General features: G+C 34.0%; 1 protein-coding gene and 1 pseudogene across 1 annotated transcript in view; both read left to right on the top strand.

The window, feature by feature from the left end:
- The window catches only part of GBE1 (1,4-alpha-glucan branching enzyme 1), a 290,948-nt gene that overhangs the window by 183,890 nt on the left and 82,173 nt on the right, over positions 1 to 24,885 (top strand). The window contains exons 8-10 of the mRNA XM_065913821.1: positions 13,270 to 13,385; positions 16,824 to 16,951; positions 21,259 to 21,357. Coding sequence (XP_065769893.1) covers positions 13,270 to 13,385; positions 16,824 to 16,951; positions 21,259 to 21,357 — 343 coding nt within the window. The remainder of the gene's footprint in view (positions 1 to 13,269; positions 13,386 to 16,823; positions 16,952 to 21,258; positions 21,358 to 24,885) is intronic.
- On the top strand, positions 2,250 to 3,120 carry LOC136152528 (large ribosomal subunit protein uL18 pseudogene; annotated as a pseudogene).

Consider the following 24,885-nt stretch of genomic DNA (forward strand, 5'->3'; position numbering starts at 1 on the left):
TGTTTGGGGAAATTTTCAATATTTAATCATAAGCACTCCTATTTCAATGTAGGCTATACATGCAGACTAATCTGAATTTGTTCTCACCAGAGGCTGAATATATTATTATTTTTTTAATTGGAGTATATGTTCGGATGAATGCCCATATGTGTTAAAACTTACCCAAATTTATGCATTAGTAAGGAAATATGATTAGTGAAGAGTTTAATGATTTGACTTTTCATAGTGGTAAACATGTTGTAAAAGGCCCCTAAACAGGGATTATAAACTGTGGGGGAAAAAAAGAAGAGGATAATCTTATTTGAGCATTCCAAATAATTTCTTGTTTAGTTTTCTTTGTGAAGATATCTTTCTAGAAGCCTACACCATACTAATTATATAGCCACATTTGTAAGTATCTTAAGTATTGATGCTGGGAGGGATTGGGGGCAGGAGGAGAAGGGGACAACAGAGGATGAGATGGCTGGATGGCATCACCGACTCGATGGACATGAGTTTGAGTAAACTCCGGGAGTTGGTGATGGACAGGGAGGCCTGGCGTGCTGCGATTCTTGGGGTCGCAAAGAGTCAGACACGACTGAGCGACTGAACTGAACTGAACTGAAAGTATTGATACTATAAACTTTAAGTTGCATTTATTCTAATGTAGTTAAGGGTTTTTTTCTTAATTTCCATTTCCTGTTTCAATTACCCTGAAAACAATTTCTTAAGTGATGTATATTTGTTTCTTTCTTTCTTTTTTTTTTCCTTCTGTTTCAGGGTTAATGTTGAATTTTATTTGAATTTCTTAGCTTTCTATGTACATTTTTTAATTCAGTTCAAGTCAATTTATTTAAAATTAATTTTTTTAAAAAAGGTATAGGACTTGATTTCTATCACATAGACATGTATGGTTGTTTTGGGAAGACTGGTTACATGAACTGGTTTATCTCCTGGTGTCTTTCTTGCTAACTAAAGAATTGTCAGGGAGATTTTGTGAGGCTTATGGTAATGAGACTTGAGTAATATGTAGTTTGGATAGAAGAGGAATGGACAATAATTCTTATATTTGTTTTTAGGAGATGCTGAATGGTTGTGTTTCTTAGTATGTGTGTTTATTTTCTCCTATCATCTAGAATTCTCTTATTGCCTAAAACACATTATTTGATGTAATAAACCTTTAGGTCTGGTTTATGTTAGCGTTTAGTAAAAAGATTCAAATTATTTGCTTTGTGTCCTGAAACTCGGGAAAGTTTTGATCTTGAATTAGTCTTTCACTTTAGTAAAAAGTTTATTAAACTTGAAATTAGAAGGAGAAAAAATAATCTAGTACCTTCTTGTCAAAAATTGTCACTGATGTTTAGAAAGGTTATGTGCTTAAATTGATTTTGGCGAAATCGGCTAGAATGGTTTTCTTGCCCCCTAATTCTGTGCTATTTGTGTGTGTGTGTGTTAAAAATGCCTTCTTGATGTTCATTAAGTGAAGTCTGACTTAATTTTCTGATAAAATGAATCAAACCAGGGCACTTGCTTTCTTCATTTTCAAAATTATTGAATTTATTTATTTAATGATTTCAATCAATAGCTAGTTTAGTTTGATAGGCTTTCACTTTTGCCTTATCAATGATGATTTAAAAGGAAGAGAGGAAAAGGAAAGAGAAAAGGGAGAGAGGAAAAGAGGTTAGAAAAGAAAAAGGAAGGGAAAGAGAAAAGGAAGTCCTACAGAGAGCTAGTTCAGGGGTTAAAGAGCCAGAGAGAGCAAGAGATAGAGCCATGACTTCTCAAGACTAATGGAAAGAGAAGAGTCTCAGTTGAAAGGGGGCATTAGTTGGGGCAGGATTCAAGAAAAGTTTGAGAATTCATTGAGAAATAGACTGTACCATGAGTGGGAATTTCCCAGAAGTGTAACTTGCTAGAAAGAAAATTATCCCAAGGGTATTCTTTTTTTATTTTTTATTTTTTTCCCATTTATTTTTATTAGTTGGAGGCTAATTACTTTACAATATTGTAGTGGTTTTTGTTATACATTGACATGAATCAGCCATGGATTTACATGTGTTCCCCATCCCAATCCCCCCTCCCGCCTCCCTCTCCACCCGATTCCTCTGGGTCTTCCCAGTGCACCAGCCCCGAGCACTTGTCTCATGCATCCAGCCTGGTATTCTTTTTAAAGAGGAAATTTCTGGCTACTTACTGTGCCTGAGCACAGGCTTCAGCCATCTCCCTGTCCCCACCCTCACTCCTACCCGCTGGGCACTCTGTTCTGCAGGATGGGGTTTGTAAAAGGTATCAAGAATAAGGCCTACTTCAAGAGACACCAAGTGAAATTTGGAGGAAGATGAGAGGGTAAAGCTGATTACTATGCTCAGAAATGCTTGGTAATCCAGGATAAAAACAAGTACAACACACCCAAATACAGAGTCATAGTTCATGTAACCAATAGAGATATCATGTGTCAGATTGCTTATTCAATATAGAAGGAGATATGATAGTTTGTGTGGCTTATGCTCATGAACTTCCAAAATATGGTGTGAAGGCTGCGCTGAAAAATTATCCTGTGACCTGTTCGACTAGCCTGCTGCTGACCCTCAGACTTCTCACTAGGTTTGGTGTGGACAAGATCTGTGAAGGACAAGTGGGGGTGACTGAAGATGGATACGACATGGAGACCATTGATGGTCAACCTGGTGCCTTCACCATTTGGATGCAGGGCTACCAGAACTGCAACTTGAAGTAAAGGTTTTGGGGTCCTGAAGGGAGCTGTGGATGAAGGCTTGTGTGTCCCTCTGATTATGATTCAGAAAGCAAGGAATCCTTTGTAGAAGGACACTGGAAACACATCATAGTTTGGGAAGTTGCAGATTATACCTGTTACTTGATTGAAGAAGATGAAGATGCTTACAAGAAATAATTCTCTCCATACATAGAGAACAATGACCCTAGATATGACTGAGTAGATACCTAAGAAAGCTCATGATGCTGTAGCAGAGAAACATCTTCTCATAAGAGGAAGCACAAGAAAGAAGGTTAAAAGAAGAGGTAGAACCATCTCAGAGTGTCAAATATCCAGAAGAAAGATGGAGTAACTTAGAAGAAACTAAGCCTATGCAGAACTCAGGAATGAGCCACTGGAGCCGATAAACCAAAGCATAATTTTCTATGAAGATTTTTTTGGGTAAAGACAATAATAAATTTATTTACCAAGTTAAATAAATAAGTAGAAGAGAAAATTCTGGAGAGATATGACTCAAACAAATAAATAGTATTAAGAGTTCATTCACACAAAATTCCCACATAAAACTGTTTCTCTCTTATTTTTTCTTGGCTCTCACCTGTTTATTTGATGACTAATATTTTAGATGGCATTTCACAAAATGTGATTGTGTGGACTGTATTAGAACTGATTTTGAAAGGAGGCCCATATTAAAGGTTACACTTCAGAAATGATAGTATATAATACAAATATATCCTTCTGTGCCTGTCAGAAGTGATTGACAGCTTTTCTGAACTAAGTTTAAGGTGATTTCCAGTAAGTTTGGATGATATATTGTCCAGTTTATCCTGTAGACCTCCACCTTCAATGTAATTTTTTTGAGGAGCTTTGCTTCCTTTTCCATATTGTATTAACAGATCCTTTCTCATTCCAGTTTAATATTGCCGTACTTTTTTCTGTGTTTCAGTCACTGTTGTAATTAAATGCATTTGTGTTATTTGTAAAATGTCTGTCTCTCCCATTAGACACAGAGCTCCATGCAATGAGTATTGCATGCTTCCTATCCATGATTGTATCACCAGCACCTAGCACTGAGCCTGACACAAAGCATCTACTCAAAAAATATTTGTTGAATGCACCACACTATTCCAGAAAAAAATAAATGCAGGATTAAAAAATAAGGCTTAGGATGATGGCCATGGAAGTCAGAATCTGCTAGAGTGTGTAACAACTCACTTGCTGAGTCCACTAGAAAAAAGGCTCATTTTATTATATTAGCTGACACATACTCATCTTCTGAAATTTTATTTTCAGTATGAAAAGATAAGTATTAGAACATAGTGATCTATTTCCATTTATATTTAATTTATATGTAAACAAATACATCTAAAATCTCTTATCATCTAGTAGGTGCTCTCCTTAATCTATCCTGCTGTATCTCAAACACTGCTAATCACATAAGACACATTATCTTATTTAATCCCCTTTCAGGAGTGTGCTGAAATTATCTTCCATTTTGCAGTTGAGAAAACTGAGACCTGGAGAATTATGTGCCTTGCCTTAGCTCATACAACTGACATGACCACTTGTTGGTGCTATGAGTATGTGGTTTTAAAAAAATTATTGACCCAAGGAAATTGCCAGAAACAAAAAGTAATTCACACGTAGTCATGCTATCAGAGTATACTTAAGAGTTGAGATTTTGGACTCAGAAAGTTGAGTTCCACCTGTATTTATTAGTTGAGTGACACTGAGCATTTTATTTAACTTTTGAAAATCTCAGATTCTCCAACCATGAAGCACACACTTGATATTATAGCCTTGGCAAGTGAGACTATGTAATATGTGAGGACCAGAAATCAGTGGACACTCAGGGAATTTGAATTTCTTTCTCTTTTCTATGTAACACCCATATTTTCTGTTCTATTCTAGCCAAAGCACTAAATGCTAACTCCCTTTGTTTGTAAGAATGTGTACAAATAGACATTAGAGAACTATGTATTAATTAGCAAGATTAGTGCAAATGTGAAAACTGCTGAAGGAAATGTAGTTGAAATTTAAATATGATTAAATAGCAGCTTCCCATAAAGTTTTCTTCAATTTCCCACCTTCAGAACACACACACACACACACACACACACACACACACACGCATGTACACAGTTTCCTGAAGAACTATTAATAGGTGCTGCTCTTTTCCTTGTGCTTTATCTGTCCCCATGCAACTAGTATTTCCCAGCTCATCATCTGCCTGGACTGCTTGTCTAGATAATGGTCATTCTACACTGCTGCACTGCAACTTCTTTAGTATTGTAAATATCTATAACTTTATATATCCTAAAATAATATTTCTCCTGAATATTACCTTAAAATATTTGTTATTTAAGGGGAATAGGGAAAATCCTCTTATAGTCAGTATAGTCTATAAAAGCATAATTATTTTGGAAATTATTTAGGAAAGAAAATTAATTCCCAGATGCTTTATATTTGTTTATCTACAGACCTTTGTTCTCTGTAGCTTGTATTCTCCTTTACTTCTGATGCTGTTTATATGTACTTATCTTTATTTTTTTAATTTTTATTTTATTTTATTTTTTTATGTACTTATCTTTAATTTGCCTCAAGTCAGTCTTTTGAAATGAAGCTGGCTAAATATAAGTAAATAAACATTACATGTCTAATTATAAATTTTAATAAGATGATGGAAAATTATCAAATCATGAATGCTTTTTCTACAATAGAAATATAATTACAGTTAATCTATGAGAAATAAATCAATCAGAGGGGAAAAACTAAAAAAGGAGAAATACTGATAGGTGAATAGTTAGTGTTTCCACACTTTTACCATTAAAATAAGCTTTTAAAAGCTAATTACCAATTGTAGTTTAATATTTATCAGTAATGTATATCTATATATGTTTAAGTCACTGTCAGTTTTGATCTGAAGCAGTAATTATCTTCATTTTATATATAAGGTGGAATTTTTAATCTTGTTTGAAAAAGATAGATGAATATTTGTATACCTATAATGACATATACCTATATATATGTCATTTGCTAACCTATAGTGATTTGTTGTATAAAACAGCGGTGATTGTTCAGATGAAATATGTTAAACTTTCATGTAAGACCTCCCTTATGTTTCATTATAAGAGATGATTTAACTTGGCTTTCTGCTTTCTGGACCTTGAGTTGCTCAGCTTTGGGGAGTCCTCTACTTTGAAAATGATGTTTCTAAATTTTCTTCAAATGTTAATAGCATATTTTATCTGCTCTAATGCTTTGAAAAATCACCTTTGCAATTTTTGTGAGAAAGCAGAGAGATATAAATCAATTTAAAAATAAGTAATATGAAAATTTATTAATTTCTTAATCACTCATTGTAATCATTATCATAGAGGATTGTTAGTTACTTTAGATTTATTTGTTTTCCTGTGTCAGACTGAAAAGCTTTTACTTTCACTGAAGGTCCCTTACCATTCCGCTTCCCAGCCCCATGCACATATGTACACACTCCCCAGAAAGTGTACCTTTTTCTCATCTTATTTGAGCAGGTAACCAAGCTTGTTAAGAATATAAATTCAGAGAAAAAAGGAACCTGAAAATTTCTCAAGTTGAATTTTCTTTTTAGTAAAAGTATAATTGGAAGCATTTAGCATATAAAAGTAAAATATGCTATCCATTCCTACTTATTTCCTAGAGAATACCTGATTAGACTTATAGATAATACAAATGGAGTTAATTTTAATTCAGTATTTAATAAGCCAAGTACAATTTAGGTCTTAAGGGAAAGAAACTGTTTTATTGTAATAATGAATTTAGATAACCAGGGCTCAGTGGATATAATATGATTAAACTGTATATTAATTTAAATAAAATAAAGTTATATAAGTTGAAATAAAAAATGTGATATTGGAAAGAAAACTTTAAAACCATATTTTATAATAAAAACCAGTGTTTTGAAATTTATATTATTACAGACTTTTAGTAGTTGAATTAATATTTTTGTCTCGTTAGAGTCATGTGCTTTTTGCTACCTAATGTTGTTTAAAATTAATATATACAGTAGCTGTAATATAATTCTGTTTCTAAAGACCCAGATATATTTTATTATATTGAATAAATGATACTATTATATTGTCTTAGATATGAATAATCACTTTTTGTACTTTTTTATCTTTAAAAATTTTTCTCAATAAATTCCAGTTGACCGACAATATAATTTGTTGACAAAGTAAAAAGCATTTTCCCCTTATTGGCTAATTTAATTAAAATTATACTGACAGATGTAGTTTTAAAATTTTTTTTAAATAGTGTAGATAGTAAGATATTACCTACTTTTCAGTGGTGACGTTTTAGAATATCTTCATTTAAGAAAGTGTTATTTTCATTGATTTAAGACTCTAGCCTTCTATTTGACATGCCATACCTTTTCTATAAAAGAATTTTAAAAAACAAAGCAACCTGAAAGTACTTTCTTTGTTCAAGGTCAATCTACTGCCTCAGTTGAAATACCCAGATCAAAACATGTAACTTTTGCTTCATGGTTTTATGATGTACTTTTTAAATAGCAATTCAGCTTCAAAGACTATGTAATAGCTAAGAGGAATATATAATTTTTCTTCATATTTTTTAATATTTGGCCACTGCTTAATAATGTCTCCTACTTGTTACTATACAATATTAGTACAGTTAGTAACATATAGTGGAATAAGTTGCTGATTTTGAAAATCCTAGAAGTTACTCAGGACCAGAAATAAATACAACAGTTCACAAATGGCTTTGAATTAGAAAATGTAACTACATCTAATAAGTGTTGCTACATCTGATTATACTTGCTTGCTAAGAAAATTCGACTATGTTTTATTTCATTATAAAGTTCATTTGCAAGATGTGAGACAATCAACAGTTTTGATTTTGGGGATATTTCCTAAAAATCTTATTATTAGAATTATCTGTGTGTGACAAAATTTTCTTAATAAATTCTCATTACTTGATTACAGGTTGAATATTTCAGACATCCACACCAATTAGAATCCTGATTATTTTGATTGCCAGAAATCCTTAAATATATATATTATCCATTGATATATTCAGTTTCTATATCAGGCATCTGTGATTTAAACAGTTTTAGTGGTTTATGATTTACAGGAAAGTCAACTGCATTTCATTTTTTGAAATTTTGGGTTTTTTTTTTTTTTTTTTTTTTGCTTCATAAAATACATGAGTAAGCCAATCAATTGAACTTAGGTAGTGTAGATGACATAGTGTTTGTTTCTAATTTATATGCTAATTGATTTAAGATAGAAAGCTAATAACTAAAATAGGTTACTTCTCAAATACATTCAAGCTGGCTTCTCAGTATGTATTTGTTAGCATCCCCTTCTAAATGTTAACATCTAACTCCTCCAATTGTTTGGCAACTAGATTATTTTGTGGTATCTATGAATAGACTTTAAAGGCTTTGTGTCAATGGAATAATCTTAAAATCAAAGTCCTACCTTGTCTGCTGTAACATACCAAGTAAAACAGTGCTCTTAAATTCCACTTTAAATTTTTATGGGCCTCTAATCAACTGGATATATCAACTGTGTTATAGGCTGTCTGATGACATTTTGAAGTAGAAAAAGTAAATTGCCTTTTTTATTGTACCCTTTGCCAGACATTTTCCTACTTTGACTCAAGGCAAACCATTCAATTGAGATGATTCAGTTCATTTATTACTGCAGAGCTTATTGAGTAATATTTGTAATTCAGTCATAATTTGGAATACATCATAACTCTTCTTCTCAGCCCCCTCAAAGAAGGAAAATGCAATTTATGGGTACTGAGTTTGAAATTTATGATAATAGAAATAGTAATAGACATCTTTCAGAAATTTATATTTTCACTAGTATGTGTTTCTTAAACTTGTTCTGGTGTTCTATTTAAAAGGCAGATCTTAGATTCAGTGAACTATTTCATTCATGTATAAACTTAATAAGTTCCATCATTCATGTTAACTGTTGGAAGGTAGGGTCCAAAACAGGAGTACCTCACCTTGGAGGTCCTTTGTATTTATATTTTTAACATATATGTAAGATTTCACTAGCCCCTATTAAAATTGCTGAGAACTGAATCTCTAATGAGGTTTCCTGGTAGACAGCATTTCACAAGTATTGTGACAGTTTGTTGTTAGAGGAATTAAGGATGACTCCATCAGGAGACGAGGACTCTTGGAAGCTCACATCTAGACTCCTCTGAACTTTGCTCCATGCACCTTTCTCTTTTCCCATTATGCTTTTTATCTTTTCACTGTATGTATAAATCATAGCCATGAACATGCCTGTATGCTAAGTCCCGTAGGTCTTCCCAATGAATCATGAAATCTGGAGATTGTCAGGAAGACTCCCAGCCCAGCTTTCCTCTTGTAATTTAACCTCAGTGACCTGGAATAGGTATATTTATGTAATAATTAAATACATTGTCAACCTTAAGTTGGAAGTTTACACAGTGTAAGAAAAATGAAAAAGAAAGCTCCATCTTTGTTGCAGTGATACTGTTAACTCTCCATAACCTGCTCTTTTTCAACTTTGACTTCTGGATCTGTCCAGGCATTTACTCATGTACATAGTTCTGGTTATCTGGGCTTCCAAGGTGGCACTTGTGGTAATGAACCCACCTGCCAATGCGGGAGACTCAAGAGATTCAATCCCTGAATCGGGCCTGGGAGATCCCCTGGAATAGGAAATGGCAACCTGCTCTAGTATTCTTGCTTGGAAAATACCATGGACAGAGGAGCCTGATGGGCTACAGTCCATGGGGTCAGGAAGAGTCAGACACAGCTTAGCTCCTGAACAAGAACGTTTTAGAGGTGTTTCATTATCCTGTGTGCCCAGTAATGTCCAGCTCTTTGCCATCCCATGGAACAGTAACCCGCCCGGCTCCTCTGTCCTTGGGGTTTTCTAGGCAAGAATACTGGAGTGGGTTGCCATTTCCTCCTCCAGGGGATCTTACCGACCCAGGGATTGAACCCATGTCTCCTGCATCTCCTGCATTGGAAAGCCGATTCTTTACCACTGGGCCTTCCGGGAAGCCCTTTTAGAGAAATAGAAGTTAGTATTTTTTAAACTCATTTGAACTTTTTAATTAGATGTTCCATTTTCATTATTATTTATGATTACCACAGGAAATTCTTTTTCTGTTTACTCATACCAAGAATCTGTCTACTCACATTGTTACAGCCAAGTATGTTAAATACAGTTTTATAGCTCCTTTTGGGACTTCCCTGATGGTTCTTTGGCTTAGACTCTGAGCTCCAAATGCAGAGGGCATGAGTTTGATCCATCAAGGAGATGGATTCCTGATTGGAAAAGACCCTGATGCTGGGAAAGATTGAAGGCAAAAGGAGAAGGGGGCAGCAGAGGATGAGATGGTTAGATTGCATCACCAGTTCAATCAACATGAATTTAAACAAACTCTGCGAGACAATGAAGAACAGGGAAAGTTGGCATGATGCAGTCCATGGAGTTGCAAAGAATCAGACATGAGTTAGCAACTATAACAACAACAACATAACACCCTAAACAACAACAACATAACACCGTTTGGACAGGAAGAGGGTAGATTAAATATCGTGGCAATAAGATTCAGTAGGATGTTTGGTAACTCTGCCTTTAATCAGCTATGTGATATTGGGCAGGAATTATTTTTAATTATTAAATTGACATCATCTTGTTTTGTACTTTGAATTGTAATATCATTGACTTTTTTTCTTCTTTTATCTTTGTAGATATTAGGGAACTATTTTCCCATTTCAGTGTGACTACCTTGGAAACATTTTGTCCATGACATTTCTGTTAGAAGTTGATAGAACATGTCCATCAGTCCAAGCTGGATTGATGTAAATTAATCAATAAGGTTGATATGAGTATGTGGTGTGATAAGACTGAAAGGATCCCAAAAGTACATATGCCATCTTTAGAATTTCAAACTGAAATTTTACAGCACAGTTGTCCCTCAGGACCTTAAGGGGATTGATTCCAGGAGCCCCACCATATAGCAAGATCCACCAATGCTCAAGTCCCTTATATAAAATGGCGTTGTTGTTGTTCAGTTGCTCAGTAGTGTCTGAGTTTTTCCCACCCCATGCACTGCAGCATGCCAGACCTCCCTGTACTTCACCATCTTCTGGCACTTGCTCAAACTTATATCCATTGAATTGGTGATGCCATCCAACCATCTCATCCTTTGGCATCCCCTTCTCCTCCTGCCTTCAATCTTCCCAGCATCAGGGTTTTTTCCAATGAGTCAGTTCTTCACATCAGGTGGCCAAGGTATTGGAGTTTCAACCTCAGCATCAGTCCTTCCAGTGAATATTCACAATTGATTTCTTTTATGATTGAATGGTTTGATCTCCTTGCAGTCCAATGAACTCTCAAGAGTCTTCTCCATCACCTCAGTTCAAAAGCATCAGTTCTTCAGCACTCAGCCTTTTTATGGTCCAACTCTCACATCCATACATGACTACTAGAAAAACCATAGTTTTGATTATACGGCATATGGCGTAGTACAATGAATACAATGGTCCCTCTTTAGCCAAGGATTCAAAATCTGAGATTATGGAGGAGACTCTATATTTATTAAAAAATATAAGTAGACCTATGCAGTTCAAACCTGTGTTGTTCAAGGGTCCCTAAACAGATAAACAAAACAGTAGTACATGTCAGATCAGGCCCAGGGACAGTTTGTGATCTCTGGTTTACATATTCATATCTTCATAAATCTGCCCAAGAGATTTCCTATTTAAGCAGATTTTGTTCCTACTCTGAGGTATTTTGAGCTAAAAGAAGCTTTCAGTTTACCTTTCAGAAGTAAAATATATATTACTAATCAAATGGACAAATTAAGAAAGTGTCCTTTTCAAAACATTGTTAAGGATGAGTGATCAATATGCAAATTTATTCAAGACTTTTTTCTGAAATTCTCATGGAGCAAACTTGTTAAAAAAGAGTATAGATGTATATACTTCCTTTCAGTTTTTGCAGTGAACTCAAAACTACTCCCTTGTGACTCAGCCTGTAAAGAATCTGTCTGCAATGTGGGAGACCTGGATTCAATCCCTGGATTGGGAAGATCCCCTGGAGAAGGGAAAGGCTATCCACTCCAGTATTCTGGCCTGAAGAATTCCATGGGCTGTATAGTCCATGGGGTCACAAAGAGTCAGACACGATTGAGTGTCTTTCACTCCCAAAACTGCTCTGAAAGAAAAAGATTGTTGATTAAAAAGTCAAAAATATAGATATTAGAAATTTCTATGTAAAATAGAGCAGTTTTGATCTGTTCATTTCTTTTTGTTAAACAGAAATGGTTTTTTTAAGCCTTAAATGAGTATTTGTTCTACCTTCACTATGGCTTGGCCAAACTATCTAGAATTTCCTGGCCCTCTTTCATATCTATTGGATTGTTTGGATTTCTGTTTGTTTTTTTTTTCCTCTTTTAACTTTGAGTAAGTTTTCAAAATTCAAAGTAACTTATCTAAAGCAGTTAATTACCAACAATATTCATTTTACTGCAGAGTTTAGATTTACAATTCTGGAGTTGATTGTGATGACTTAATCTCCACTTAGGTCAGATTGCTCTTTAATATATGGAAGGTTAAAAAAAATACATAAATTTCAAGTGGGTTAAGGAATTGTGTACACATTACTGCTTTGTCATTAAGCTAAATGAGGTATTAAAGTCTTAAAACCATAGTTATAATGAGATAGAGAACTCAACCATAACTGTATGACTAAAAAAAATACTAATTGATGATGCCCTCTTTTCAATTGTCCGAAATAGACTTATTTCATGTGGCGTTTTTAATTGAGTTATAACTGTTCTTTGTTTTTCTTTTTGTTTTTATGGGTATAAGACTCTTCAACTTGAAGAACTTTTTACTTTATTAAACATCTATTCTCTTAGTAATTAGGTCTCTTTCTTTTACCACCACAAAGCAAGTCTAGTAAGTGTAGTAATGCTTATCATAAGGTTAATTTCAGGAGTCTTTTTTTCTTTTAATTTTTATTCTAAACTATCTGTTTGAAACTGTAGAATAAGGAAATATTTTAAGCAAACACTGAAGGCTGAAGGTAGTTTTCTACTGATAATGAAATTATGTTTTCTAAAAGAAGAATATATGTAACTATGGTTATTTTACATGAAAAATCTTGATGAAAATTCAGAAATAAGTAATAGAATTTTTTTGGTAACCACTACTATGTAGTAATCACTGTGTGCCTGCTGAGAACAGAGCACTGAATAAGACGGTGTCCTGCACTTTGGACCAGACTGGTCCATTTTTTCCTTAGTGTTTCTCAGACATTGAGTGATTCTTTAGTTAAATAAATTTAGCAGATTTTCCTCTTAGGATGAATTTCATCAAACAAATGATGTAAATGTTAGTAGCTTTCTGGTGTTTATATGGTATATTTCTTTGAACATCATGATTCCTAGGATAGTAATTTTGATTTTAATTATTATTCTTAGCAAAGGATGAATAACAAGGAAAATGCTCTATACATTATGCCTAAATATGTATTTATCTGTTATTTTAGCTGGGAAGTTTTAAGATTTCTTCTGTCAAACATAAGGTGGTGGTTGGAAGAGTACGCCTTTGATGGATTTCGTTTTGACGGTGTTACATCAATGCTCTATCATCACCATGGAATAGGTAGGTTACCTGATACATTCCAGACGTAACTAATGATTTTATTTTATATTTTTACTGGAAGATTGCAACCAGGCTTAGGATTCAGTTACATTGCTACAGTGACCATTATTATTAGCTTGAATTTTATTAGTTCTTTTATGTATCTAATCACTTCTGATCCCTTTTTGGCAGGAAGTCAGGTATAAATAGTTTTTATAAAGTATTTTTATACTTTTTATAAAGGGTATTGATTTTCTTTGAAATATTTACTTAATAATAATATGCTCTCCTTAATATGTGGCATTCTTTTAAAAAAAAATTTTTTAAGGATATAATTTATTATACCAGTCTCAGGCTATGAAAATGACAGCAATTGTAATGAAAAATAAATAACAAAATTAATAAATGAGAACATTTGTTAATGTATGGGTTCCTTTGCATATTAAACATTGAAGATAATGTACACATTTTAAATATAAATGTGCTCAGTTAAAATTAAATTTGTAATTAAAACTATGAATCAGAGACTTTCAGTTTAAAAGTTGTACAAAGAAGTGGAATCACAGGATCCTAATCCTTCAATAGGTAACATGTAGAAATATTATTGTTTTTTTAATGACCAAATATTTAGCAACCTTATTCATAACTAATACCTGGAAACAAGCCAGACATGCTTTAATAGATGAATGGTTAAAAAATGTGGTATATCCATAGCATGAAATGCTACTTAGCAATAAACAGTAATGATATTGATACATATAACAATTTGGATTAATTTCAGAGGATTATGCTGACAGGGAAAAAAACTTGTTTCAAAAGAGGACATACATATAATATGATTACTTTTATGTATCATGCTTGTAGTGACAAAATAAACAGAACAAGTCAGTGGTCGTCAAGGGTTAAGGACCATGGCGCAAAGGCGGGAGGAAGGTAGATCTCATTAGAAAAGGATATCAGGGGAGCCACCTGTGATGTGACTTTATATCCTGACTGTATAACGCCAGTACCTTGGCTGGGATATTACACCATGGCTTTTCATATGTTCCCATTGAAAATGCCATTACACCATGGCGTTTCAGATGTTGGGAAAACAAGTAAAGTCTACATAAGGTCACTGTATGTTATTTCATATAACTGTGGCTTCCCAGGTGAATTGGTGGTAAAAAATACACCTACCAATATGAGTTCCATCTTTGTGTTGGGAAGATCCCCTGGAGGAGGAAATAGCAACCCACTCCAGTATTCTTACCTGGAACATCCCATGGACAGAGGAACCTGGCGGGCTACAGTCCATGTGTTTGCAGAGTCAAATGCACTGAGCAAGCACACACACACAATCTACAGTTATCTCAAAATCGAAAGTTTAATTAAATCTTTAAAAAATCCTCTTTTTATGAGAACAAAGTGACTCAAAGTAAGTATATGAAAATGTTATTTAGTGTAACATAAGTATATGAAAGTATATAGCATAAGTATATGAAAATAGTTATTTAACTATTATCTCACTTAAACCTGTAAACTGCCTTCAGAAGGACTCTTGGGTGGTATAAAAATAACTGCTTGTGTAGATATCTCATTTTAATTTCTTCTGCATTAAAACTTTGTTGTAGGAAATACATTGTTTTTGTAGCATTTACTCAAATATTTTTTACAACCTTCTGAAGTGTGGTAGGCCTTGTCTGTTTGGCTCAACCCTCAGAAAAACAGTGACATATGTTTTTAAATAAAAATATGTATCTATATTCACCTGGAGGCTTCCCAGGTGGTTCAGGGTAAAGAATCAGCCTGCCAAGCAAGAGACTTGGATTCAATCCATGGATTGGGAATATGCCCTGGAGAAGGAAATGGCAACCCACACTTGCCTGGGAAATCCCATGGACTGAGGAGTTGGCAGGCACCAGTCCATGGGATCACAAAGAGTCGGACATGACTTAGTGACTAAACAATAACAACAATTTTCTGACAACAATCAATCCATGATAGAGACTTTAGAAATCAAAACGTAACTGCCAAGAAAAGCTGCTACAGTCAAAGTCTGCTGTTATCTGGTCGTATTCCTGGTGCTACCTACCCTCTCCCCAAGAAACAATTCTAGGGAGCAAGTTGAATCTATAAAACATGGCAGATTTCATTGATACCCTCCACTTTGGAGAGAAGCTGACTTTGGAGATGAAAAAGGCAATCATGATAAAATTCAAGAAAGAGCTTCTCTTAGATTAAAGCACCTACATGCCTGTGCCTTCAGAACCTTCCTCTGCTGAGGGCTAGGTGTTTTCCAAAGAATTGTGGAGTTGGGGAAATGAACTGAAGTCTATGGATATGGTATATGCTTCTTATGGGTAGAGAGCTCAAAAAATGGAAAGAAAAACATTGAGTTATTTAGCATGTTTCCCAACTTTGAGATGAAGATGAAAATAAAAATTGAAACTGCAAAAAATTATATAATATACCAGAAGAAATCTGAGATGACACTATTAACATAGACACAGAGTGTTTAATTTATAAAATTCTGTGATAAAGAAAAATTCATCAAGTAATATTTCAAAGAAAAAGTAATTTACCTGCATGAATGGAAAAAAAAATGGCTAAGCTCATATTATTCCATTGCCACAGCAGTGTCTGCAAAATTCTTAAGGATAGAAACTGTGACTTGAGAATTGGATATCTGAATTTCTATTGAAGGATACATTTGAAAGAAATTGAAGAATCCACGTAAAAATATCCTTCAATGATAGAATCGAGCAAACTGAAAAAAAAGGAGTCAAAATAAAGAACTTATGTATAAGAAATCAGTGGGGAAAAAAGGCAGGCATTCAGCACTAATTAGACTTAATTAAAAATAATAGTAAACAGCTGAAAGAATAGAAAGTTAATAGTATAATACCAGTAAGTGAAATATACTAGAAGTAATCAAAATCAGGAGACGGGGCAAGGGGTGGTAGAAAGAAGTTGAGGGATATTAAACTGTTTTTGTCATCATAGGAAATCCATAAATTCTAGCCATATTTAAAATAATATAAACATTATGTCTCAATTTTATGATGGTTTTCCTATTTGCTTGCCTTCAGAGGGATCAAATAGGAGCTATCTAACATTAAGATCTCAGTGTGACCAAAAAAGTTATCTAATATTTAAAATTTATAAATCGCTGGTATTTTATTTTGTGCTGGACAATTCAGTTCAAATTAACTTAAAATTTTAAATCATACAGATTTTGTTTGCTTTTTTAAAACAAAAGTTGAGTTGCAAGATCGTCTGAACTTTGAATGTAGTTATCCGGTACTTTTTAAGTTAAATCATATAGTTACTAATAGCATTATGTGGTATCAAGGTCTATTACGCTTTGTTCTGATAACAAAACTGATACAAACCAACTAATTGGGGGGAGTAGCATTTGTGCAGAGTTAAGACTTGCATGCTAACATAATGCATCCATATTGATTTTCTGTTTTCCAGGTAAGAGTTTTTCAGGTGATTACCATGAGTATTTTGGACTAGACGTAGATGAAGATGCTTTGACTTACATCATGTTGGCAAATCATTTGGTTCACACACTGTATCCAGATTCTATAACAATAGCTGAGGTAATAATGATCTCTACCCCCTGACCCCCTTTAAGATAGAACATTTTGTTGGCATACCATATTTGAATAATCTCTATGTTGTCGATGATTGCATAAGTGAAATTACACCCTGACTATAGTGCAGCTACCTTGTCTATGTGGCACATTATTCACAATTCACTGTTTTGCTATTATGAGATAATGTTCCCTAATTACTTGTCATTATTCCATTGTTAAAAAAGAAAATGCCAGTCGTTAGAAAGTAAAATATCCTAATCAGTGGACAGGTCCTTTTGCCTTGAGACCTTCAGCACAGAAAAGAATTGAATATTAATATGTGTCTGTCTATTTAATTTGTTTTTTCTTTTCTGGTTTAATCATCAGAGATGGCATGGTTCACTGCCTGCAAGCTTCTCTGAAACCTCTCTTGTTCTGATGCGATTACCTTTCTTGTTTACGTTATTGCTCTCGGATTGCCAAATGTTCACTAGTTATTCATGATTACTGAAGGTTCATGATTAACTGTCCCAAAGCTGCACTGTAATGATATAATTCGGTATATGCATAATTGACAATTCCCCTCTTGGTGATAAATTTGATAAATTAAGAAGTTTGTTAAATGCTTATGCTAATTTAGATTTAGTACTAAAATCCCTCTGGTTTTGTGAGTCCTCTAACTAGGAATTATTATTAAAATTGAATTTCATGTTAAAACTGTTCTATATAAAATGTAGAGGTTGGCATATAAAAATAGTAAGACTCATTGAAAGCATCAGAGTTAAGAAGTATTTTCATGTTGTTGGCATTTAGTTTATTGAAATGAAATGTATTCATGATGGTTTCTTTCCTATAGTATTTATTATTTGTATAGTCTTTTTTCTATGCATCATTTCTCAAAACTCAAAGTCTCAAACTAGTGATATGATTTCCTTGTTTATCTCTGAATTTAGAACAGCTACTCTATTTTAGGCCTTTGCCTTCTAAGTATCTTCTAGGATAGAGCAATGAATCCTAAATTCCTGGAATAAATTTTCATATAAAATTTTTTTAAAAATCCACAACTACAATGTCATCTTGATATCCTGTATTGTCTTATAGTCTCTTCTTACCTGTATTTGGTCGTAACTTACAAGTATTTCTAATACTTGTGCTAAGACTTTCTGTGTGAAGTGTTTTTAATGTACATCAGAAGATATTTTAAACTTTTATTGTATACTTTATATATTTTATCTGTCAAACATAAAAAGTTATTTAGTTATTTATAAAATAACTATTTATAAAGTTAATTATATTTATGGTAATTTGAAGCAGAGACATTATGTATGACAAATTACTAGAAACAATTAATGACAGCACACATCAGAAGTAGGTACTGAAGAAAAAGAAGCAATTATTTAATACATGAAACTGAAAATTGTTACATTGATCTTTCTGTTCATTTCAAGTAAAATAGTTTCATCATCTAGGGAGCTTTTGTCTGATTATTAGTGTTTCTACCAATGAAACTTTGAGACTTTAGCCTACTTTATATTACTTGGTTTTAGATTTTTTTTAAACAAGATGTGTCTTCAATTTATTCTACTTAAATTGAAAACTACTTCAATTTCAATACACCACTTTTCTGTCTAGTGGGAGTCTATTCAAGAAGTGGAATTGATCCTCATGAACTTTTTTTTTAAGAGAGGAATGTGGTGTAACGAATAAGTAATGCAATGTTATATACAGTCCTGGTATTGAATTTAGTTATAATGATAGTTATTAAAATTGAAGCCTTTTTTTCCTGGAATATATCTACCTTTATATGTGGTTATATTTGCTGTATTAATGAAAAATATTTTTTGATGACTGAGGCTCTCTTCCCCTCTGGAATAGTCATAAGTGATCTTTAGATTAAAGAATTAAAGCTGTTTTATAAGTTTATAAAGTCCCAACTTCATTGGAAGCATGTATGACCATTTGAATATCCTTTTGTTATCAACTTCTTTATATTTAAGTATATTTATTTTCATGACCATTACATTTTCTCATTTTCTTCTTTTAAGATTTTAAAAGAATAGTTCTTTACTCTCCACTTTCAAATAAGAGCTACAAATACAAATAAGAGCTATGCATTAATGGGGCAGCCTTCTAGGAATCAGATTTGGAGTTAAGTCTTATTGGTCTCCAGATATTTTTCTTAGTAGATTCTATTTCTTATCAAGCTATTTTCTGAAACTACCTATAGACTAAATATAGAAAGCACCTTAATGTTTTCTTGAGAAAAAATTATCTTGATCTTTAATGCCATCTTAATACTTGTCTCATGAAAACTCTGGGTCTTATAAAAACTTTTCCAGGAGGGTACTATGTATGTATATCCAGTGTCTAACACAGTTGCCTGATACTTAACACATATGTAGCCAGCACTAATAAAGAATTGAACTGAATACCTATCATACCTGTGAAAACGTGATATAAAATGATTTCTTATCTGTAACCACTCATCCTTTGTCACTTTTTTGATTCATCTTTTTTCACTTTTATTAACATAAAAAAGTATGTAGAATAATATGTTATTGATGAATATTCTCTTATGGATATATTCCACCATGTACTATATCTTATTGTACCTCTCTTCCATTAGAAAACAATGAACACATTATTTTGGAAGTCCAGAGAGGTCATATGTTTGATTTTTTATAGTTTTTCTGTGGGAAGAGTTTGAGGATGGTATTGTGGAAGAAGAAGCAGTTAAGTCTCAGAGAGCTCAGAGTATATGATAGTCTTTCATAGGAAGTAAGGATAATGATCCAAGGGAGAATTTGGGTAATGACACTCACAGAAAAACTGTCAGAAGCACAGAGAAGAGTAATTATTTCAAAGGGGATGATGTATTGAATATTTGAAATGAAACAGTAGAAATAATGATGGAGAGATGTAGGTTTTTTCCCCCGCACTTGCTATGTACTTCTGTTAATAATTATGATGACTCCATAAAACTATCATTTCATGATTGTGTGTGTTTGTGTGCATGCGTGTTTATTTAGGCTCTAGTTCTTGAATCCTTCAGGTCCAGTGTTATGTCTTATTTACCATCAAAGCCTTGGCAGCACCTTCATAAATCCACTCACTCAATAGTTACTGAGTTCTTGCTGTGTGCCAAGTATCCTTCTACTATTCTAGATTCTTGGCATCTGTCAGTGAGCAACAAGAGCCACCACCACAACAAAAGTCCATGTGTCTTAAATTCTAACAGTGACTGAGCAAGCAGATAATCAAATAATAAATTATACTGTCAGTGCTTGCAGTATAATTGTTGAATTGTATCCTAAACTGCAGAATTTTAAGTTTTCTATTGTTGACTGTTGAAAGCTATTCGCAGGAAATGATAGGAGCAGACCTTTCAGCAGCAGGTAGTGTAAAGAGAGACTGGAGTTGGGAGTTCCACTTATGTGTGGAAACATAGTGGTCAGAGTAAGTAGTTAGGTGGATTAAATAAGATAGTGTCTGTAGAAATGAGGCAAAAGAAAATAATTTGTCTAAAAGATATTGTGGAGTTAGAATTGCTAGTACTTATACCATATTTTACCACCATTGTTACACTAATACATTTTGTTGCATCTGGGTCCTTACATCATTTTCTTTTTACTTGTCTGTTTGACCATATGTTTATTTGATTACCGATAGTCGAGCAGTAGCATGACTGTAAGAAGACCCTGTCAAAAGGTTGAATGTCTGAGTCCCAGCTCTATCCTTGAGAAACATGTCTTTAGTGAGCCCTTCAGCTCAATAAGCCTCGATTTCTATATCTTTTAAATGAAGAGGATCCACTAGATAACCTCAATGACCCTTTCCAAGTGTAACTGACTCTCGTGAAAGCCATCTTACTGCTTTGCTTTTAATGTGCTAACTCTATTTCTGTTTCATCAGAAGCGAAGTGCTCACAGAATACATTCTCCTCCACTGCTGTATACACAGAGAAGAATAACAGATATACAGCACATGTATTTTTGTGTTTGATGAAAGCAGTAGCTAATACATATTCAAAAATTAGTGTAAGAAACTATGTTTCAGCAATAGCACTTTTACTAATTTGTGTTCTCTATGTGCAGCTAAGGAAAAGAGATAAAAAGTGGTCCTGCAATGAAAAGGACTGCACAAAATCTTATTGGGAAATGAGATATGCTATCACAATGTTATCTACTTTTACAATTATGCCACTAAAATACTCCCAAGAGTATATACCCCCATTTATTATTTGTATTTATTGGCCTGGATTTACTGTCACAAGAATATTTAGTAAAAATGTGATCAATATGAACTGATAATGCTGATGCTCTTTATTTTAGGATGTGTCAGGAATGCCAGCTCTGTGTTCTCCGATTTCCCAGGGAGGGGGTGGTTTTGACTATCGATTGGCCATGGCAATTCCAGATAAATGGATCCAGGTAAGGTTTAAAGTAAATATTTTTTTTCCCCCTGTAGATACTATGTCTTATGTTGGTGTATTTATTATTTCTTTGATTTGTTTCTTAGTTGTGATATTATAATCGAAGTATTAAATTCTCTCAGTGTGTTGATTCCTTGTGCCGTTTAATAAGATGCCTCTCTAACTTCTAAAAGTTCTAATATAAAGTATTCACACTTGCATTATGCAGGCATGGGGAAAATATGATTGATATAATGTTAGCTATGTAAATGGAATTTTGCATTATCAGTGCAATTATATGAAACTCTGGCGTTCTATATTTAAAACACATTAAACTTCATCAAAGCATCCATTTCTGCCTGCAAATCATCAATTAATGTAGAAGTCACTCCTTAATTCCCAGTACTTGTTTCTTAGTATGGTTTTTTACTCAACAGATGTGGATTTATCCATTCCTTCATTGAGTATTTAAAAGCCCTTACCATGTGTCTGTTACTAGGAATAAGTAATTGTATATGACACCTTGCATGTAATTTCTAATATACTTTTATTAAATTTAATAACAATTCAAGTAGTTTAGATTATATTTTGTTTCACTTTATTTTTGTCTAAATGACCAAAGTTGCTAGAGTCATAAGTGATCTTTAGATAAGATTATTTTTAGATAATCTAAAATAAGATTTAGATTTGATATAGAACACTCTTGAGTGGCAAAGTCTGGGTCACAGGCTGAATATTTATAAGAAGTCAGATATGTATCAAATAATCATTGCTTTCTGATAAGCCCTTTAGTACAGACATGAACCGGTGCCATGAGATTACAGTGACAGAAGAGCTTAACTTTGAATAGAAAAACCATGAAGCCTACACTGAAGGAAGTGGTTATTGTAATCATCTCATGTCTCTTCTGGGTCCACAGGCAATTTGGGCAGTGCACAGATGTGACATTAAAACTCTACCAGCACAACTTCTGCTTTTCCATCTGTAATGATTTCTTAATCATTGTCAGGTCAAAAAATGAGTGTTTTATAAATCTGATTAGAGTTAGAAATCAAAGAGACTTTACTAGCTGGGAGAAAGTTGCTTTGTAATTAAAAAAAAAAGTGTTGTAAAAAAAACAAAAAATGTTGTGATCTTCAAGTTTCTTACCTTGGTTTAGGTTCTTTGTCCGCCCATCATCTTTTACGATTTCTAATCTTCCGCACAGATGTTTTCCCCCTTGCAAGTGCCAAATCTTGCTTTTTAAACATCCTACTGAAAAGCCTTCATCAGGCTTTTGGCAGACTCAAGGATATTTAAAGGTGTACATCAACCTAGAGTTATTTCAATCAATCATAGCTCAGAGCAGGCTGTTTCCTTCTCTGAGTAATAATGGCAGTTTTCTGTTTTTAATATTTAACTTACTAAACGTTTCAGTACCTTGTGTGCTCAAAATACTGTACTAGACAGTACATCATACAAATGGAAGAAAAAAAATGTATTGTACTCCATTTAGATTTCTGTGGAGTTAAACAGGTGGTAAATTGGTAAAGAATTCATCTGCCATCACAGAAGACACCAGAGATACAGGTTCAATCCCTTGGTAAGAAAGACCCTTTAGAGAAGGAAGTGGCAACCTACTCAGTATTCTTCCTGGGATAATCCCATGGACAGAGGAGCCTTACAGGATTCAATCCATGGGTTTGCAAGTGTCGGACACAATTTAGCTAATAAACCACCACCATAACATTTTGCAAAGCTACAGTACAATATCACAATCAGGATAGTGACATGGACATAGTCAAGATATGGAACATTACCACGAGTTTCCCAAGTGTTGCCTTTAGAGCCACACCTACTCCCTTCTTCCCCAAATCACTCCTGAACCTTTGGCCACCACTAATCTGATCTCCATTGCTATAATGTTTTCATTTCAAAAGTGTTATATAAATGGAATAATATAGTATGCAACCTCTTGGGCTTATCATTTTTCACCCAGTCAAATTCTCTGGGGATTTCATGTAGGTTGTTGCACGTATCAGTAGTATATTTCTTTTCAAGATTTTTTTAAAATTTTTATTGGAGTATAGTTGATTAACAATGTAATGAGTTTCAGGTATAGAGTAAAGTGAATCAGTTAAACATATACATATACCCACACTTTTTTTTTAAAGAGTCTTTTCCCATATAGGCCATTATAGATTTTTGAGTAGAGTTTCCTATGCTATATACTATGTTCTTATCAATTATCTGTTATATGTAAATGTGCTTAGTTATTTCAGTGGTGTCTGACTTTTTGCAACCCTATGGACTGTAGCCTGTCAGCCTCCTCTGTGCATGAGATTCTCTAGGGAAGAATACTGGAGTGGGGTCCTCTGGAGGATCTTCCTGAATCAGGGATCGAACCCATGTCTCCTGCATCTCCTGCATGGCATGTGGATTCTTTATCCACTGAGCCATTTGGGAAGCCCCATTTTATATATAATAGTATGTATATGTCAATCCCAATATCCTAGTTTATCCCTCCCCCTCTTTACCTGCTGGAAACCATAAGTTTATTTTCTACATATGTGATGCTACTTCACTGTTTCCCTTTTTTTTGTTGTTGAATTCTATCTCATGGCATGGTTGTATCACCATTTTTTCAGTAAAAGATATCTCGACTGTTTCTAGGTTTTGGCTGCTATAAAGAGAGCTGCTATAAACATTTGTGTACAGATTTTTGTATGAACGTAAATTTTCATTACTCTATGGTAAACGTCCAAAAGCACTGGGTTTTATACTCTTTGGATGTTATTGTCATTGTTGTTCAGTCACTAAGTCGTGTCCAACTCTGCAACTCCATGGACTGCAACATGCCAAGGCTTCCCTGGCCTTCACTCTCTTCCGGAGTTTGCTAAAACTCATGTCCATTGAGTCAGTGATGCCATCCAACCATCTCATCCTTCCTTCGTCGCCTCTTCTCCTCTTGCCTTCAATCTAACATCAGAGTCTTTTCCAGTGAGTCAGCTCTTCGCATCAGGTGGCCTAAGTGTTGGAGCTTCAGTTTCAGTATCAGCCATTCCAATGAGCATTCAGGGTTGATTTTCTATAGGACTGACTGACTTGATCTCCTTACTGTCCAAGGGACTCTCAAGAGTCTTCTCCAACACCACATTTCGAAAGTATCAGCTCTTCAGCACTCAGCCTTCTCTATCGTCCAACTCTCACATTAGTAAATGACCACTGGAAAAACCATAGCTTTCACCATACAGCCCTTTGTCTGCAAAGTGATATCTCTGCTTTTTTATATGCTGTCTAGGTTTGTCATAGTTTTTCTTCCAAGAAGCATGTGTCTTTTAATTTCATAGCTGCAGCACTTTCAGCAGTGACTTTGGAGCCAAAGAAAATAAACTCTGTCACTGTTTCCACTTTTTCCTCATGTATTTGCCATGAAGTGGTGGAACCAGATGCCATGATCTTAGTTTTTTGAATGTTGAGTTTTAAGCCAGCTTTTTCACTCTCCTCTTTCACTTTCATCAAGAGGCTCTTTAGCTCCTCTTTGCTTTCTGCCATTAAAGTGGTATCA

The sequence above is a fragment of the Muntiacus reevesi genome, chromosome 21, assembly GCF_963930625.1.
Source record: "Muntiacus reevesi chromosome 21, mMunRee1.1, whole genome shotgun sequence".
In the NCBI taxonomy this organism is placed as follows: domain Eukaryota; kingdom Metazoa; phylum Chordata; class Mammalia; order Artiodactyla; family Cervidae; genus Muntiacus; species Muntiacus reevesi.